General features: G+C 36.6%; 1 protein-coding gene across 1 annotated transcript in view; it reads left to right on the top strand.

Moving 5' to 3' along the window:
- The window catches only part of LOC121388522 (DNA repair-scaffolding protein-like), a 36,461-nt gene extending 25,470 nt beyond the window's left edge, over window positions 1–10,991 (top strand). Inside the window, exons 11-20 of the mRNA XM_041519887.1 lie at window positions 42–188; window positions 885–990; window positions 1,818–1,955; window positions 2,979–3,041; window positions 3,284–3,485; window positions 4,295–4,459; window positions 6,041–6,134; window positions 8,126–8,240; window positions 9,553–9,603; window positions 10,569–10,991. Of these exons, the coding sequence (XP_041375821.1) occupies window positions 42–188; window positions 885–990; window positions 1,818–1,955; window positions 2,979–3,041; window positions 3,284–3,485; window positions 4,295–4,459; window positions 6,041–6,134; window positions 8,126–8,240; window positions 9,553–9,603; window positions 10,569–10,685 (1,198 nt within the window). The 3' untranslated portion in view covers window positions 10,686–10,991. The remainder of the gene's footprint in view (window positions 1–41; window positions 189–884; window positions 991–1,817; window positions 1,956–2,978; window positions 3,042–3,283; window positions 3,486–4,294; window positions 4,460–6,040; window positions 6,135–8,125; window positions 8,241–9,552; window positions 9,604–10,568) is intronic.
- Window positions 10,992–20,613: the final 9,622 nt, after the last annotated feature.

Genomic DNA, 20,613 nt, shown 5'->3' with positions numbered 1-20,613 from the left:
CTGTGTGATTCATTATCTGCCTTCCTTTCATACACATCTAGATTTTCACTTCTGGTTGAAGATTACCATGGAACAGTTGCGGTTATTGCTGTCCCTAGTTACCATGGTAATGAAGAGTTGTGGAAGCTGGAAGGAAAGTCGGCTTGTTTCTCTGGTGTTTTGGTTGACAGCAGGAGAAACCGTAATAAGTAAGATTGTCTATGATATCAGCAAGTATTTTTCAACAAGCTTCCATTTCAAACATTACAGTGGATGATGGTATTGGGGGTGAGGTTAAAATTGATCTTATCCCCCCAAAACGTTACAAGAGCAGTTTTTCTGCCAGAAGAAATTTTGGGTATGGTGCTATGGAATTGAATTCAACCACATACAACAAGGGGTATGTGGGACCTCCCCCAGAAAGAAAATGGGTTAAGTTTAGGGTTAGGGTTTAGAAAATCATACAGTAATGGTAAGAGTAATTAATTTTATAAAAAAGTTAACTTAAAAAAATAAAATTTTAAAAGGTGCTGAGTTGGTGTTAAACAATTATGCTTTTCTTTTTATTTTGCAAATGACAGTTTAAAGCTTATTTAAACTATTTTTACAAACATTAAGATGCAACTGTTTGATGTCAGAAGGTAAGGCTGCCCAGTGTTAAATCTTCCTAAGCACCCCCAATTCCGACTTAATCAAAGTTTAAATCGTTATCACCACACTATCATAATTAAATTCAATGAAAGTCAACCAAATTATTGGCAAGGTGTTTTCGAGAAAAAAGAAGCAAAGGTTTGAAGTGTTTGTAATTTGTATTATTTTTGTTTGTGTAAATCAGAGGCCCGAGAAAAAGGAAGCAAAGGTTTGAAGTGTTTTTAATTTGTATTATTTTTGTTTGTGTAAATTAGAGACCCAGGTTTGTTTTCCGTCATCGATGTCGTGTGGTCTGGTTTGAACACCGCGGAGACCAGTCAGGGCAGTGAGCTGTCGGAGAAAGCCAGTTCTTCACACAAGGCGAGTGCTTTATCTCTGTGAGGCCTTTGTCTTGTAGTCATTCTTTTTCTTTTCAACATCACCTGTCCTCAAACTAGTGTATATTCCCCTATCGATAGTAGTCTGGTTCGAACATCCTAACAGCTAATGGGATGGTCTAAGATTCTTCTACTGCTCACCCCTTCCTGTCCCAGTCACGTGACTGTAACTTCCTTCTTTTTTCTGAGCAGATTGCATGGAGAACTGGAAGCAGTAAGGCTAGGTGGGTATAACCATTGAGGACAGGTGATGTAGCTATGATAGAGAAAACACTCCAAATTTTCTCCATTTTATTTGATTTGGCTCGCACCACCTTGGTGGATCCATTCAACTCATTGGCTTCTTTCTTGTTCCAACCAGTGTACCATAACTAGTCAAAGGCCATGATATGTGCTTTCCTGCCTTTGGGAAAGTGCATATAAAAGATCCCTTGCTGCATTTTCTGCATCCTCTGATGACTATGTATCAGAATTACCAAATTTTTTACATCCAGTAGCCAATGGTTAATTTATAAATGTGCTCCAGTGGTGTCGTTAAACAAAATACACTTTATTTGATTTGGCATTTTAAAAAATGTGTTTCCAGAAATGTGCTGAGAAAAAATCAGGTCGGGTAGGTTGGCGTTATTATTTTTAGTTTTTTTAGTACTTTCACCCCTACTGGTACAAATAAAATGTAATACTATGTACCCTATTCACCAGCTAATGTTTTTTTAAAGAAAATAATATTACATCAAAAACATACTGTATATGTTTTGCATTGTAAGTTTGTTATTTTATGGTCATTACATTTTCCAAAATTGTTTTCAGCCTTGCAGATCACACCCTCCTCCGGGATTTTGTTACTACTTGAAATCTGACGATGATTCTTTCTCCTTTGATACGTCCCCTGAAGTCTTATCCTGTTACAAGAAGTCTGAGCTTATCTCTTTAAAGGAAATTTCACAGGTTTGAAATTAAAAAAGTTTTCTTCTGTCACACAAATATCCAAATTATCTAAAACAGCATTTCTATTTGGTGAATTTATTCATTATTTTTCCGACGCCATATAACCGTAAATTAAATGTGTTGAGTGTGTCGTTAAATAAAACATTTCCTTTATTCATTATTTACAAGTGTGCAGTGGGGTTTGGAGGTTGGCGAAATAAAATGTTCAAAGCTAATTTTTGTCTTTTTAAAAAATATTTTTGGGAAGAGCATGACCCAAAACCCCCTCCCTAGAGACTTTGGTCATGACAGTCTAAAACTCTCCTTCATAATTTCCTGATCATGCACTTGTTACATTCATTTTTGTCACACATACACATGTACCTTGCACGTTAACGTTGCAGTTATGATCACTGTGTCTGTAATATTTACAGGAAAAAATAATAATGAAAAAGAAAAGCACAAGTCTATTCATTGACAGTATTATTGAAATTAATACAACGTATAACAGGACAAAAGATGACTTCGGTGTATACACAAGACTGATGATTTTGTACTAGATATTTAGGGTAAAACTAAGAGTCAGCTAATACATCGCAATATACAGAAATAGTTATCAACGTTTAAAGATTTCTTTAGTAAAAAATACTTTTATGGACACTGATGAAATTGGTGTTTTGTTTGTGATTAAAACATTTTAAATATATATTCATTTAGTGCAGTGAAGCAAGTTGCTTTTTTCAAAGAATGGTTGGTTTGGGGGGAGTGGGGGTTATGACAGTTCAGAACTAAAAATAGGCAGGGTTTTTTTCATTTTGTAGGATTATTGGATTCTTAAACAGTTTTAGCTAGATATATGTGAAAAATAAATGTCTTTAATTAAATTTTAAATGTTTAAAATATTTAATAAATACTGTTATCCTTTATTGAAACCACAAGATCAACTAAAGATCTGTCTGTAGAATTACAAATGGAAAACTTCTTTTTGGCAGCCTAGTGTTCGCTTGAATGACACATCTCAGGTAATATTTTGTTTATTTGCAGTGTGATCTTCTAACTCGAAAAAGTTTCTTGGTGAGGGTGATATTCCAATCTGAGGAAAATGAAGTATGTGAATTTTACATTGAAAATGTATTCTTAACCTTGTGATTACTGGATTAACGTTTCGCAAAAACCATGTTAACGGGGTACAGATTTTTAACTTTTACTCACATATTTTCACTTAATTTTTTTATAAATACATAAAATAAAGTTTATATTTGAATCGGTAAGTATTATTTTTGTGGGGGGTTTTGTGTGTGTTAATATCTGCTGTGGTATCTGAAACAAAATATTCCTTTCCTTTTCAGAATGCCTTGTTACATTCTCAGTCTCCTAAATCATCGTTGCCTTCAAAAGGGAGACAACTGTTGTATATCACAGACAGCTCTCTTCAAGACGAGACATCCGCCTATCTAACTATAGCCCTTAGTTCAAATCAGAGTGTTGATATGAAAATGACTAAAAACAGCACATCATTAGCCTTCTTCAAAGATATACTGATCGAGGAAGGTAAACATATAGTGGTTGAGGATAAATATATAGAGGACATTTCATGTTTTTGTTTATAGGCCCATCTACCCAAGGTTTTCTAACCTCGGGTTAAGCATCTACACAGTGAAAAAGCAGAGGTAAATTGAAAAGAAAACTTTTACCCAGGTTAGTTTAGCGCGACAGTTGTACCAGGTTCAGACTCCACGTTTATCTGGATTAACTATAGCTCCACTTTTATGATCTTGTGTACACGAATAACTTGGGTTAAATCTTAGTGCCTCGATTCTACTACAGAATAGCTTGAGGTGCTTGCGTCGCAGGATCGAACCACCTCTGTGGATCCATTAAACTAATTCAGGGTTTTTTCTTGTTCTAACCAATGCACCACAACTGGTCAAAAGCCGTGTTATGTACTTTCCTGTCTATATAAAAGATACCTTGCTGCATTAGGAAAAATGTTACAGGTATCCAATAGCCGATGATTAATTAATCAATGTGCTCTAGTGTGTCGTTAAAACAAAAACTACAACAGAAAGCTGTGGACAGTAGTTAATGCTTATCAGTTGAAGGAGCAAGATGTAGCTTAGTGGCATAGACTCGACTTGGGTATGATAGGTCAGGAACGATTATTCTCTATGAACACAGGGTTTTTTCCCAGTCATAATCAGTGCTGGTATATCAAAGGCTGGGGTAACGTGCTGTCTTTGTGACAACATTCAGCTTCCTCATTCTATACCAAGTGTCAAAATAACCATGTATTCAACACCAAATAGCCAAAGTTTGAAAAATATGCTGAAATGTTCCTTTCCTTTGTTTTATCACTTCAGGTAAATGCCAGATAGATGGGTACTCTGATATCATTGACATTCAGAGTGAGAGATGTACAGTGATCGACTTGCCAAAGAAAACTGTAGAAGAGTTGCGGAGTCTTGATATCAAACTACCAGAGATATCAAACACCTGCATGGAACACTCACTTGTCTCCGTTTCAGGTACCATATAACCAGAAATTGTTGTGGGTTTTGAGCGTAAGTGGGAAGACTTTAAAATTTAAAACCTTGAAAATATCTAAAAATACAGGCTGGTAGATACTGGGTTCGGATCCCAGTCGAGGCATGGGATTTTTAATCCAGATACCGACTCCAAACCCTGAGTGAGTGCTCCGCAAGGCTCAATGGGTAGGTGTAAACCACTTGCACTGACCAGTGATCCATAACTAGTTCAACAAAGGCCATGGTTTGTGCTATCCTGCCTGTGGGAAGCGCAAATAAAAGATCCCTTGCTGCCTAAAACGAGTAGCCTATGTGGCGACAGCGGGTTTCCTCTAAAAACAGTGTCAGAATGACCATATGTTTGACGTCCAATAGCCGATGATAAGATAAAAAAATCAATGTGCTCTAGTGGCGTCGTTAAATAAAACAAACTTTACTTTATTGTAAGTGGGAAGACTCGAAAATCTAAAACCTTGAAAATATCTAAAAGTAACAAAAAATTAATTGTGACCGCACTATGATAACCTGACAATTCACCGAACTATATTATAAGTTATTATTGTAAGTGGGAAGACTTGAAAATTCGAAACCTTGAAAATATCTAAAAATAACAAAACATTAATTGTGACCATGCTATGATAACCTGACAATTGACCAAACTATATTATAAGTTATTATTATAAGGGGGAAGACTCCAAAATTTAAAACCTTGAAAATATCTAAAAGTAATAAAAAATTCATTGTGACCGCGCTATGATAAACTGACAATTGACCGAACTATATTATAAATTATTATTGTAAGTGGGAAAACTCGAAAATTTAAAACCTTGAAAATATCTTCTTCTTTTTTTTTTTAAATCATTGTGACCATGCATGATAAACTGACAATTGACCGAACTATATTATATGCTGTTATGCACAGACAGCAGGAAACTACTTGACCCTAATTAAACAGTTACAAGGTCCACAATTAGTTTCAACACAGTACAATAGAGTTACTTCCCACTTAGTTCTGTGGTTATTAGTGCACTAATGAACCGGCCTTGGTGGCACAGTGGTTAAGCCATCGGACTACAGGCTGGTAGGTACAGGGTTCGCAGTCCGGTACCGGCTCCAACCCAGAGCGAGTTTATAACGGCTCAGTGAGTAGGTGTAAGGCCACTACATCCTCTTCTCTCTCACTAACTACTAACAAACTAACAACTAACCCACTTTCCTGGACAGACAGGCCAGATAGCTGAGGTGTGTGCCCAGGACAGTGTGCTTGAACCTTAATTGGATATAAGCATGAAAATAAGTTGAAATGAAAATGAATGCACTGATGAATAAATTACCAAACATTAAAAATAGGGTTTTTTAAATCCACTTTAGCCCACATTATTTACTAGACTGACTACAAACATCTACCATGACTATTCAAGGCCATGTACTGACATTTCCTATGTTTCCATGTGCAGTCAAAGACCAAACTCATGTTGCTTTGAAATGAGTGAAAGATGTATTGGAAATTATCTGATGGAGAGTAATTGGTCATAGTTGTGTCATTTGTGATAATATTTGAAAAACTGATGAATATTTCAGGACACATTGCTGATGTGGATGACGAGGCATCCTATAGCTGGGAAGTTTGTGATCAGTGTCAGAGTGATAAACTAGCAACCACCCCACACACACAGTAAGTAGAGGTTTGTAATCACACCACACACACAGTATAGTAGATGTTTGTGATCACTGTCACAGTGATAAACTAGCAACCACCCCACACACACAGTAAGTAGAGGTTTGTAATCACACCACACACACAGTATAGTAGATGTTTGTGATCACTGTCACAGTGATACACTAGCAACCACACCACACATGCAGTAAGTAGAGGTTAGTGGTCAGTGTCAGAGTGATAAACTAGCAACCACCCCACACACAGTAAGTGGAGGTTTGTGATCGCACCACACATACAGTATGTAGAGGTTTGTGATCAGTGTCACAGTGATAAACTAGCAACCACACCACACACACAGTAAGTAGAGGTTTGTGATCATTGTAACAGTGATAAACTAGCAACCACACCACACGCACAATAAGTAGAGGTTTGTGATCACACCACACACACAGTAAGTAAAGGTTCGTGATCAGTGTCACAGTGATAAACTAGCAACCACACCACACATGCAGTAAGTAGAGGTTTGTGATCAGTGTCACAGTGATAAACTAGCAACCACACCACACACGCAGTAAGTAGAGGTTTGTGATCAGTGTCACAGTGATAAACTAGCAACCACACCACACACGCAGTAAGTAGAGGTTTGTGATCAGTGTCACAGTGATAAACTAGCAACCACACCACACACGCAGTAAGTAGAGGTTTGTGATCAGTGTCACAGTGATAAACTAGCAACCACACCACACACGCAGTAAGTAGAGGTTTGTGATCAGTGTCACAGTGATAAACTAGCAACCACACCACACATGCAGTAAGTAGAGGTTAGTGGTCACAGTGATAGACTAGCAACCACACCACACACGCAGTAAGTAGAGGTTTGTGATCAGTGTCACAGTGATAAACTAGCAACCACACCACACATGCAGTAAGTAGAGGTTTGTGATCAGTGTCACAGTGATAAACTAGCAACCACACCACATACGCAGTAAGTAGAGGTTTGTGATCAGTGTCACAGTGATAAACTAGCAACCACACCACACACGCAGTAAGTAGAGGTTTGTGATCAGTGTCACAGTGATAAACTAGCAACCACACCACACATGCAGTAAGTAGAGGTTAGTGGTCACAGTGATAGACTAGCAACCACACCACACACGCAGTAAGTAGAGGTTTGTGATCAGTGTCAGAGTGATAAACTAGCAACCACCCCACACACAGTAAGTGGAGGTTTGTGATCACACCACACATACAGTAAGTAGAGGTTTGTGATCAGTGTCACAGTGATAAACTAGCAACCACACCACACACACAGTAAGTAGACTTTTGTGGTCTCAGTGATAGACTACCAACCACACCACACACGCAGTAAGTAGAGGTTTGTGATCAGTGTCACAGTGATAAACTAGCAACCACACCACACATGCAGTAAGTAGAGGTTTGTGATCACTTTCATAATTAAGATCTTAAGAGTCATGGTTATTTGAATTGCCCCAACATCAGAACTAGCAGCCACACACACAGTAAGTAGAGAAGGGTGTCGTAATTGGAGTTCTTAGAGTCATAGTCATTTGACTTGCCCCAGCATCAAAACTAGCAACCACACCATGCATACATTAAGTGAAGAAGGGCATTACAATTTAAATGTTGATGTGTTAAGAGTCTCACCTGCTCAAATTACCCTAACATTAAAACTAGCAACCACACAAGGGTTTTGCAATTTGAAAATCTTAAGGTCTTAACTTGCTCAAATTGCCCCAGCATCGAAACCACATCATGCACCATGCAAGTTTTTGGCAAGTTTTATCAGGAATGTGAAACAACAATTTGTGACATCATCAAAAATCCCACAGATGATGTTTCTTTTCCATTTAAACCAACATATTACGTAGTTTAAAATATCACCACACTGTCTCTGAGAATCCTAAATCTATATTTATAATGTCTACGAGTCTTCTTTTTTTTCCATCTCTTCGGGGGTTTAATGAAAGGAAATGTTTATCTTTCAGTGATCTGTTTTGTGTGAAGTGTCAGAAAACAGTTTCATCACCTGTTACCCTGTTAAAGATGGAGGTTTATGTACAAACTACACAGTTAGCTTCCAACTGTAAACTAAAGGTTAACGTGAGTGTTTAGGTTTTACATAATCCCCTGCTGGTCAACTGGAGTTTCCACTGCATTTTTCTGTCTGTCTGTGTAATATTTATAGCATTAATACCAATAGCAATATAGAAACTATTATCATTTAGTTACTATTATGGTCTGTCCCGCATATATTGATCTGGAATTTTGTATATAGCTTTATCAAGTACTGTTACAGATATTTCATGGCAATTTACCCATTTTTGACTGAGTTATGGCCCTTGAATTTAGAAGATATGAAAATTTGTTTTCGAAATGATAAACCTTTTCAACAACTTTTGGGAAAAGAATATTAGATTTAGGCTACATCATACACAAGTTAAATAATATAACAAAAAAACTATTGTGCAGTGCATACATGACCTTGTATTGGGGTGGGTGGGGGTTGCTGTTATTAACTGTTTTATATTTAAATCCATGGTCTTGTGTTTTCTAGCCTAGTGTTTTCCCTAGCTTGTTTTAGCATGGTGAGGCTCCATGCTGCAGTAGTCTAGCACCATCTTGCCTTAATCAGTGTCATGCTGCCATGAGATTAAACAAGCGTTTTCAAATAATTAATTCTAAAATTGCCTTTATAAAATTTTTTTATAAAAAAATGTATTATTACTTAATAAAATATGCCTGTTATATATTTTGCGATTCATTTCTTGAAGCAAGCAAATTAATTACATTTATTTTTATTTCAAATTAGTTGGGGGGTTTTATGGGGGGGGGGGGAAGTGTCCTGAAAATGGTGAAATGCCCCAAAAAGTGTTTACTCTACCATGTATTGCCAAATTTCTAGGCAAAACACTAAAACATGTATGTGTACTGGTCTCTGTCACCAGGTCGAGGGCAGGATGTACCCAGTGGTAAAGTATTCACTTGATGCGCGGTCAGTCTAGGATCGATCCCCGTCGGTGGACCCATTGGGCTATTTCTCGCTCAAGCCAGTGCACCACAACTGGTACATCAAAGGCCATGGTATGTGTTATCCTGTCTATGGGATGGTGCATATAAAAGATCCCTTGCTGCTAATCGAAAAGTGTAACCCATGAAGTGGTCCTTAACCATATGTCCAACGCCATATAACCGTAAATAAAATGTGTTGATTGCGTTGTTAAATAAAACATTTCCCTATTTCCTGTCACCAGGTCTTTTACATTTGTGGATGAAATGTTAACAGATGTCCAAAATTACATCACTGCTACATTGCTTGGAAATTCGAGAAACATATGTCAAATGAGTTACCATATCCTTGGCTCTTTGATCTGTTCTATAATGGTGTGTTAGCTTTCTGTTTTTCTCACTGCAGCTCTTACAGTCAACTGTTAAACATTTATTGCCACAGAGTCAGGAAGAGGAGGTAAGTGTTGCAAAAAAATAATATAACAAAAACATTGGCAGTAACATTTTAATAAGTTGTGCTCTTTAAAAAAAAAAAAAAAAAAAAAGTTGTGCTCTATATTACAGTGTTCTAGTTAGGATTTTTACATATTAGTTTCCTCTTGAGTATCATTTATCATCAGCATTTATATATTAAAAGGGGAGGGACATAGCCCAGTGGTAAAGCGCTCGCTCAATGTGCAGTCGGTCTGGGATTGATCCCTCTCGGTGGGCCCATTGGGCTATTTCTCGTTCCAGCCATTGCACCACGACTGGTATATCAAAGGCCATGGTATGTACTACCCTGTGTGGGATGATGCATATAAAAGATCCATTGCTGCTAATCGAAAAGAGTAGCCCATGAAGTGGCGACAGCGGGTTTCCTCCCTCAATATCTTTGTGGTCCTTAACCATATGTCCGATGCCATATAACCGCAAATAAAGTGTGTTGAGTTTGTCGTTAAATAAAACATTTCCTTCCTTTTTTATATATTAAATGTCTGGCAAATATTAACCATTTGAAGTTTTCCGACACCTTAAGAAACAGTCAGGGGAGATAACTAGTTACAATCTTAAGTGTTGAAGGCAGAATCTGATCATAAAAGCAAATGTTTGGACCCATAAGTTGTGGGGTGGCATATATATTTTGGTGCCTATGTTTTCTTTTTATTGTTAACAAGAACACTGTATCAATCCCAACTATTTATCTTGTCACCATCACAATACTCTTACTTTGGATATTGATAAATTCAGACTGTTTGATTTTTGTATTCTTATAAATTGTACAACCATCATTTCATTTTAATATATTTGTGTACAAAACCTTATATCATTGTTACTTCACAGGTAGGAACCATTGTTCTAGAGTGTGTATGATGACCATGTTTGAAAAATAATGGATTATGACAAATGTTTTGCTAAAACCTAAATTTTGTCCTGTCACAGGGTTATGACATCAGTTGTATTTTGCTGGAAAATGTCGGACCGCTGTCATGTTTCATTAAAACTGTCACCAGAAGTGATGACCTGCTGGAAATATTTGCTCAAGAAATCAAGACATGATTTGTGATCCCAAAGAAAAATGTGAAAGGTGCATGATCATTATTCTGTGAAAAACATGAGAAACTTCTGACTACGGATTATTGATGAATTGGGTTTCCTTCATCTATTCATCTTTTTGAAATCATGCTTATTTCATATTATTTTATACCACATATTCCAAAATTCAATATTCTTTATTTTAGTTTACAGGTAAAATAAATTATTTTTTTAAAGATAGTACTGTAGTTCCTTTTATCATACTTTTAATGAAAATGTAAAAGAACTTTGTCACTTAAAATGTACATTATTTTATTAACCATATGTTTAATCCGATTTTAAAATAAATATTACTAGTATTTTCTTTTACAGTTCATTTTAATTAAAGAATATGTTTTATTAATAATCTTGATCATTTGTTTTATGTTTATTTTTATTTATTTGTATATTGTTTATATTTATTGTATTGATTGTCAATGATTACAGATATATATGAGCTGTCACATGGGAAAACCTACAACTTAGCACCAAAAAAAAAGAGTTTGTCTTATTGTTTGGTAAATAACAGGTAATAACCTTACAAAACTAAATCTCAGGTATTTGGGCTCTATCTTAATTATATCTTGTAAAAATACAGCATTAATGACGTCACATTTTCAAAATCAAAGTAGACTGCGTCAAAATTAAATTTCAACTTTATTACCTTATTCTAAGTTACTTCCCGCCCAATTTCAATGAAATCAATTGATTTGGAATCAGTACGTTTTTCATTTTATTTTTACCAAGTATTTTAAGTTATATATTCCAATTTTTAAAACAAAATTTAAAGCGATATATTCCGATTTAATTTTTTTAAATAACTCTACAGATCCCATACATGAATGTAATACTAATTAGTGAGAGATATGAAATTTAGCGAACTACAACATTTCGTACCAATGTTTTTCAATTTTTTGTTACATATTGCACCCTACCCCACTTTATTAGATTCCTGTTTCCACTATGGAGTAATTTCATATTTTGTTGGTGTCGTACTGTCGAACGATATTGTTTCATTCTTCGGTTGGTAGTGGGCATGTTGTAACTTGGTACTTGGGGTGAACAAAGGGTCGAATGGTTTTATATTTAGTTTTGTTTGTTGTGACAAGTGTTCTCGCTGCTCAATTTAAGTGGGGCAGCCGGCCCGCTATTGCATTTTGCCACCCCGTTTTCGTGTTTTGCCACCCCCTTTATTTTTCTCCATCCCATTTTATTTTCCCCGCATCCCATTATATTTTACAGAACCCAGCTCCACTATTTCATATTGGACACTTTTTTTCACATTGTAAAAAAAAATCGATCAGTCAGCACACTCGACATCAAAGGAAACAAGCCGTGGTGTGGAAAGACTTATGATAGTTATCGTAACATAATTTAACACTATTTTAACAGCCTCGGTCAATCAGTCTTTTGTGTTCACCAACTTTCGTCTGATATTTTTTCTCAATTACAGATGTAGTTGGTCGTAACTGATGATTTTTAATTACTGTCATTTGTTTATTTGGCAATTCTTTATAAAATATTAGAAACTTTTTATTTTGAGGGTATCACTGCTTATAAAAATAACGGAAGTGGCAGTGTGCATCATTAAAGTATTTTTCTTGGACGCCAAATTATATATTTACAAAAACGAAACTTATCACCTGGCGATATCAGTGCGATCGATTCATTCAATGAAGAAATAAAAAGAACACAGACATGTTATCCCAATTTAGGGAATCACCTTTATTTTTTTTAGATATCTTGAAATCTTTATTAAAATAATATTAAAACAAGGGGTATGTCTTTGCGCAAAGTCGACCAATACCCAACGATAGGCCTATACGTAGCCCAAGTACTCGGGCTAGCCTATACGGTAACCATGTTTCCCACCTTTTTTTTTTTTTTCTCTTATTTTAATTTTTAGAGGGGGTGGGTGGAGGGGGGCTTCTGCCCTCCTTTAATTTTTACTCAGCGAGAATATTATGTAGGCCTACATTTCCTTCTGCTCTTTTTCCATTTCCCTCAACTTCAAAATATGGTCATAAATTCGATTTTCAGATTATTTTCTAAAAGACAATCCACTGCACTCTTTCTGTAACTTGTGCTAATTGGATCAGGTTCAGTGTCATTCTGCTCACTGGTGTTATCATCAGATAAGTGTTTGATTCTAATGTTCAGTATTATTGTCAACATCTACTGGACTGTATTTATCATATTCATCCAATAAAGTTAAAGTTAGAGAACATTGATTTATTAATCACCGGCTGTTGGATGTCAAACATTTGGTAATATTGACCTATAGTCTTACAGAGGAAACCCGGTACCTTTTTCTATTAGTAGCAATGAACGTTTTATATGCACCATCCCACAGACAGGATAGCACATACCACGGCCTTTGATATGCCAGTCGTTGTGCACTGGATGGAACGAGAAATAGCCCAATGGCTCCACTGACGGGGATCGATCCCAGACCTACCCCACATCAGGCTAGTGCTTTACTACTGGACTACGTCCCGCTCATCATCTAATACAGATACTGTTTCTTCCGTTTCAACTGTTCTTAGTCTTGGTCTTATATCTTGAATTCCAAAATGTGCCTCAAAGAGTAGGCCTACTTCAGGCTCTTGTAAAATTAAAATATACATCTTTAAGGAAAGAAAACCAACTCCTTCTATACAAATGATGTGAAGTGAGTAAAGTGAACAGATATTATAATAATTTAATAATTATCACACACACGCATGCACGCACATACACACACAGCAATAATAATATATTATTTAATAATAATAAAATTGGTTGAGGGAGAAACAACCTTTCAAGAATTGATCTACTATACCTCCACATGTTAAATCTCTAGACCAGCTTATGCAGTGACATCATGAGGCCAGTATTTCTTTATTTTTAGGTTTACGGACAAGAACTTTTGTGCACAAAGGTAGGAGGAAGGAAAAAAAAAAAAACCTGTTTGGGGTGTATCAGTAGGGGTGAATTTTTTTTCTCTATCTGTTACCTTACGAAATGCGCCACAATAGACTAGAATGGTAACTTTTTTTTTATTTTTATTTGAGCAAAATTTATGTCGGCGGGTTCGTAAACTGAATAATAAAAAAATACTGGCCTGATGTATAATAAAGGTATATAAATGAAACATTTCTGTTACCGTACCGCAATGTGTATGCAGACGACAGTAAATTTGTTTGCAAACAATGGTAAAATAAATAACTAAAAATGTAGTATTGTTACAGATTGTTTTTTTTTTGTTTTTTTTTGTAGAAAATGATTTTTTTTTCAGTATTTAGATTATAAATAGAAATAGGAGTAGAAATAGTGGTGTTGATTGTAGTTCACAAAACAGGTAGGCCTAACTGAGTGGGAGACCCATGCAACCCGATACGATCCTAATTTGATGTTTAGTCTAACTTATGAATATTGTATATAACTTGCTGAGCTTATGTTATGTATAATCATGTACATTATAAAAACGTGTGCTACTTGCATACCATATCGATATATAGGACTTCTCCCTATGCTTGTAAATGTGTATCAAAGTACTAATGGTATCACTAACAATCTCGACCAATGTTCTCAGGTACAAAATACAAAATAGTAACCAAACAATATTTACATACAGATATATGTTTACTTCAAACTAATCTTCATGTAAAGAAGAAGATGTCATCTTCTAAATTCTTCAAAACAAACAACGCAAACAGCATGTCAACTTCCTGCGTTTACATGACATTGTGACGTCAAACTTTGAGCTGCGTTTACTCGGTTTCTGACGTTGTGCCAAGTTATAGGTTTTCGCGTGTGACGGCTCATATTTTGTTTTAATAAATATTTAAATACATGTTATACTCTTTTTGGGGGGTATAAATATTAGGATATTTTCCTTCTGTGTTAGATCAAATGTAGAATTTGAACTGTGACAGCTGTATAGTTATTTATTCTAAAAGTAATGTATACTAGGACCTCCACAAGTCCAGAATATTGGACTCAAGTACTCGGGTGTCAAACTCGACCCAGAGCCGAGTACCTGACACTTACACTAGATGATAATGAGACTAAGGAACAAACTAAACTAGCATTATGCATCTCAATTCCAGCTCTGAACATGGATGCCAAATCATGCCATTGTATTGCGTTCCACACATTCTCATATCCGTATGTAACTGGCTGCGAGCATAATGGCAAAATGACATAAAAAATATCATTAAATGAGACTGCTGTTCCTTGCACGGGTACTCAAGTCTTGTGAATGGACTCAATTCTTGCTAGACTCAGCCCGAGTAGTCGTGGAGATCTCATTGTATACACTGGAAGATTGTATACCATGGCGACATCTAGTGGTATTATGGTTCCTATGTTTTCTTTTTATTGTTAACAAGAACGCTGTATCAATCCCAACTATTTATCTTGTCACCATCACAATACACTTAATTTGGATATTGATATATTCAGACTGTTTGATTTTTGTATTCTTATAAATTGTACAATCATCATTTCATTTTAATATATTTGTGTACAAAACCTTATATCACTGTTACTTCACAGGTAGGAACCATTGTTCTAGAGTGTGTATGATGACCATGTTTGAAAAATAATGGATTATGAAAAATGTTTTGCTGAATTTTGTCTTGTCACAAGGTTATGACATCAGTTGTGTTTTGCTGGAAAACGTCGGACCAGTCGTGTTTCATTAAAACTGTCACCAGAAGTGATGACCTGTTGGAAATATTTGCTCAAGAAATCAAGATATGATTTGTGATCCCAAAGAAAAATTTGAAAGGTGCATGATCATTATTCTGTGAAAAACATGAGAATTTTCTGACTACAGATTATTGAGGAATTGTGCTTCCTTCATCTATTCATCTTTTTGAAATCATGCTTATTTCATACTTGCCAGATATTCTAAAATTCAATATGCTTTATTTTAGTTTACAGGCAAAATAAATAATTAAGAAAAAAAAAAGTACTGTAGTTCCTTTTATCATAAAAATGTAAAAGAACTTTGTCACTTAAAATGTACATTATTTTATTAACCATATGTTTAATCTGAGTAATACATATTACTAGTATATTCTTTTACAGTTCATTTTAATTAAAGAATATGTTTTATTAGTAATCTTGATCATTTGTTTTATGTTTATTTTTATTTATTTGTATATTGTTTATATTTATTGTATATGATCACAGATATATTTTGTTTTAATAAATACTTAAATACATGTTATACTTTCCTTCTGTGTTAGATCAAATGTAGAATTTGAACTGTGACAGCTGTATAGTTGTGTATTCTTAAAAGTATTGTATACTAGGGCCTCCACAAGTTCAGAACATTGGACTCAAATACTCGCGTGTCAAACTTGACCCAGACCTGAGTAGCTGACACTTACACTAGATAATAATGAGACTAAGGAACAAAGTAAATTATGCATCTTAATTCCAGCGCTGAACATGGATGCCAAATTATGTCATTGTATTGCATTCACCACATTATTATAGCCGTATGTAACCGGCTATAAACATATGGCAAAATGACAGAAAAAATATAATTAAATGAGACTGTTGTTCCTTGCACGGGTACTCAAGTCCTGTGAACGGACTTCATTCTTACTAGACTTTGCTCAAATAGTCGTGGAGATCCTATTGTATACACTGGAAAATTGTATACCATGGCCACACCTAGCATAAAATAATGGGAAGGAGGGCAGCTAAAACGAATCGTGGGATAGTAATATGAGATTTTCTCCCATTAAATAAAACGGACTCTTATTCATATTTCTGTAGTATCAGGACCTCTTGGAATACTGACCAAAGAAACATGTATTTTGGGGGTGTTTAACATTACAGTAATATTTGCAGGCTATGTAAGACCAAATGGGGTAACAAACATTAGTTTTGGAAAGAGATGGAATGTTTGTTTAACAACACCTCAGCACATTTTAAGCTATAGCTAATTGGTGTCTATAGCTATTACTTCGAAAATAAGTTGAGAGATAGAAATGTTGAAACCCACTGCCACAACAAAGACTACTCCTGTCAAAAGGCGGCAAGGGGTCCTGAGACAGGACAATACAATACTAAGGCCTTTGCTGTATCAGTCGGCCAGTGCTCCACGACTGGTATATCAAAGGCTGTGGTACATACTATCCTACCTGTGGGATGGTGCATATAAAAAAAATCCCTTGCTACTAATGTAAAAATGTAGCGGGTTTCCTCTCTGATACTGTCTAAATATTGACATCCAGTAGCCAGTGGTTAATAAATCAATGTGCTCTAGTGGTGTTGTTAAACAAAACAAATCTCTTTGATGTATCGGTCATAAAGTTTGTTTAGGCCACTAGAGCACACTGATTAATTAATCATCGCCTATTGGATGTCAAACATTTGGTAATTCTGGGGAATCATCGTAGAAAACCCTGTTACATTTTTCCATTAGCAGCAAGGGATCTTTTTTATGCACTTCCCCACAGATAGGAAAGCACATATGGCCTTTGACCAATTGTGGTGCACTCGTTGGAAAGGAGAAAAACAGTCAGTTGAATGGATCCACCAAAGTGTGTATCACCCATATGAAACTGGTTGGGATGAGAAAGAAAACCAGTCTATTAATGGCAATCAATCCTGCGACCCTTCACATTTTCATTTCATTTCAACTTATTTTCATGCTTATATCCAATTACGGTTCAAGCATGCTGTCCTGGGTACACACCTCAGCTATCTGGTTTGTCTGTCCAGGACAGTGGGTTAGTTGGTTAGTGAGAGAGAAGAGGGTGTAGTGGCCTTACACCTACCCATTGAGCCCTTAAGAACTCGCTCTGGGATGGAGCCGGTACCGGACTGCGAACCCTGTACCTACCAGCCTGTAGTCTGATGGCTTAACCACTGTGCCACCGAGGCCGGTGACCCCTCACAAGTCTGCAGCTGTTCACCCACAGAGTTGCCTCCCACCCACTTTTTTGGAGACCCAATTAAGTATCGTATGATATTACATAAGTGGTGTACACAGATTGGGCAAGAGGAGCTGTTGAAGTTGAAATCTCTCCAATCCAGTTTTTTCACTACAGGTAATGAATTTCAAAAATAATAAGGACAGAAATTTACCCTTCGATAAAAACGTTAGTTTCGGGTACGGGTACTCTTTTAACGTGCCCCTGTCCACTCAAGGTTCAGGCACGCCCATCCCGTGTTTGACCTCGGACATCGCCAGTGACCAACTCCGGGACGGGATGGGGAGAGGGCAGAGTCTAAACAGTAATAATATATATATATATATATATATATATATATATATATATATATATATATATATATATATATATATTATAATATAACTTATTATTTACCAATTAATAATTATTAATAGTCTGGTTTAAGCCCAGGAGGAAGTATTCGCAAAAGGGTGCGCCTCGAGTCCAATCATGCGTACACTACACCCAGGTGAATACCCAAAGTCCCCGGGCCGGATACCATGGGTAGGGTGCGCTGGGGGGGGGGGGGGGGGGGGGGGGGGCTACTACCAATAATCCTATCGGCCGGAACCGCCTACACCCTAACACCTTAACACGGCGTCCCTCCCCCATGCTATCCATACAGAAGTCGTGGAACCATCAACGACCTAACGCACCCTATTGCACCTTAACACGGCGTCCCTCCCCAGGTTATCCGTACAGCAGTCGTGGAACCATTAATAACCTAACGCACCCTATTGCACCTTAACACGGCGTCCCTCCCCAGGTTATCCGTACAGCAGTCGTGGGCACCGAGATTCTTTAAGTTGTTGATGAAAGGGAAGGGAGGGTGAGGAGGATGGGTTAGAAAGTGGTGATGGTGTTCTTGAAACGTCCGCCTTCCGTCGTCCGAGTTGCTGAGGAGTGAAACGTATATAGATGAAGATTTCCTTTGTTTTGTTCTCTTTCCCTGAATAAGTTGTTAACTCCGAGATGTCCCTTTTTCGTTCTCCTAGATGCGCCACCTAAACGTTAGTTTCATTTGATTTATTCCAACAAATGCCTTCAATTTAGATGATGATCTGGCAGCCTGCACCAGGAGTGGCAGCAGGTATCTCATGAAGGGTAGAGGCTGCCAGCTGGGCATGTGATGGTTTCACTCACTACTGACCTTTCTAGACTGAGTTCGGGGTTGTTTTTTTATTTAGTTTACAATTAACATTTTGTGGAAGAAATGCCCTCCCCAAAAAAACCTTGTTACATTTGCCTGTTTCCCCATAATAGTGCCCATGATAACATGTAGACAAAATGCCCCCCCCCCCCCCCCTCCCCGCCCCCAATGTGGTTGCGCCCGATGTAAAATTCTGGCAACACCAATAATTGTTTGTGTGTGCGTGTCCGCACGTGCACGCGTATATTCCTGTAACACGAACAATAAATCTTTACTTTAAGAGTACTGTCAAACCTGTCCTAGCGGCCACCTGTAATCAACCGTCACCTGCCTTACGCGGTCACTTTTAAGCTGTCACCTGTCTAACGCGGCCAGCGGAAACTCAAATCGTTAAAATAGCTGTATTAAGAGGCCACAGTAACTGTTTACTGTTATATAAAAGGGATGTTTTAACAGCGATAATTAAAGGGACATGCCCTAGTGTTTAAGCACTACAATGTATGTGTCACCATTAAAGCCGTTTTTGATATTTTGAATTAGAATTAGTTACATTTTATTAATTAGAATATTCATTTTCGTACACCAGAAGTGGTTATGGTCATCCAGGTTTTTGTAATACATTTATACTCTAATATGCATTTTTGATAATTCTAACAACGCACGTTCGTCTGAGAAGTAATGGTTATCGAGACGGTATTTCCCCATTTAAACATCACATACTTTTGTTTGATTCTGTTATAACTTTATCCAGATGTGTTACAGCTTTGTAGATTAACTAAACTTAGTGTCCATATTCACGGGGTGAAACCAGGGTCTGCACCTTTAATTTAAGGTGCAGCAAATAATCTAGTGTGACCGCTCGAGAGTGGTTTGAATGTACATGTTTTAGGCTGACTGTATCACCGCAGAGCTCTTCCTATCTATGTAGATTATAAATTATCTTTCATCATAATTATGTGTCGTTCAGATCAAATAAATGATTTAGGATCCTCCCCCCAAAAAAATGGTTTGAAATGCAGCAAAAAAAACAAAAAACAAAACAACAACAACAACAAAAAGAAAAGAAAAAAAGAACAAAAAAAAAAAGCCCACAAACAACAACATGCACCAGTATAATTCTAAAGCCGTAAATGGGGTTAAGATATCAAAAGTTTCTTCTGATTTTTTGCCAGAATTAAATGAAAATACCTGAATCTGGATAGCAACTTTGATTCATATAAATTAGCATTACCAAATAGCTATATGTAGGCTTGCGATATATACAAGTACGTTTTCAAAGGGTCCAAGGATCGAATAACCGCTGATGTCAAACTTTTGGTAGTTTGAGATAATAATATTGTATTTTAAAGTTTACATCTCTAGTAGTCTAGTAATGCAATCGTGGAATATTTATACATGTAGGGCCTATGCATGATTTACCAACAACCGTTAATGGCCTTCAAACAAAATAATTATTATTTTGTGTTATTAACTTAGGCCTATTGTGGTCATGACATAGGCCTACACGACCTTTATAATATGAACTCTGTTTGAGCATCAGGGGTTATTCCATTTAGTTACACACCCGTTGGTGAGAACATCATTTGTTATTTCTGTTAACACAGACCTGTCCTGTTAACAAAGGCAACATTACGTGTGATAATTTTAAGAGATACGATTGGCTGCTCATTGGCGATGACCACTGCTATAGGCCTATGGCATACGTTTCGTTTTAAACAATTTAAATAAAGTAGGCCCTAATTAAGTTTGAATTGTTGTCACTTTTTGTCGGGTATTTCACAAACCCTGTAAAGGTAGGACCAAA

The sequence above is a fragment of the Gigantopelta aegis genome, chromosome 14 (assembly GCF_016097555.1).
Source record: "Gigantopelta aegis isolate Gae_Host chromosome 14, Gae_host_genome, whole genome shotgun sequence".
Taxonomy (NCBI): domain Eukaryota; kingdom Metazoa; phylum Mollusca; class Gastropoda; order Neomphalida; family Peltospiridae; genus Gigantopelta; species Gigantopelta aegis.
This window is presented reverse-complemented; position numbering and strand designations above follow the sequence as displayed.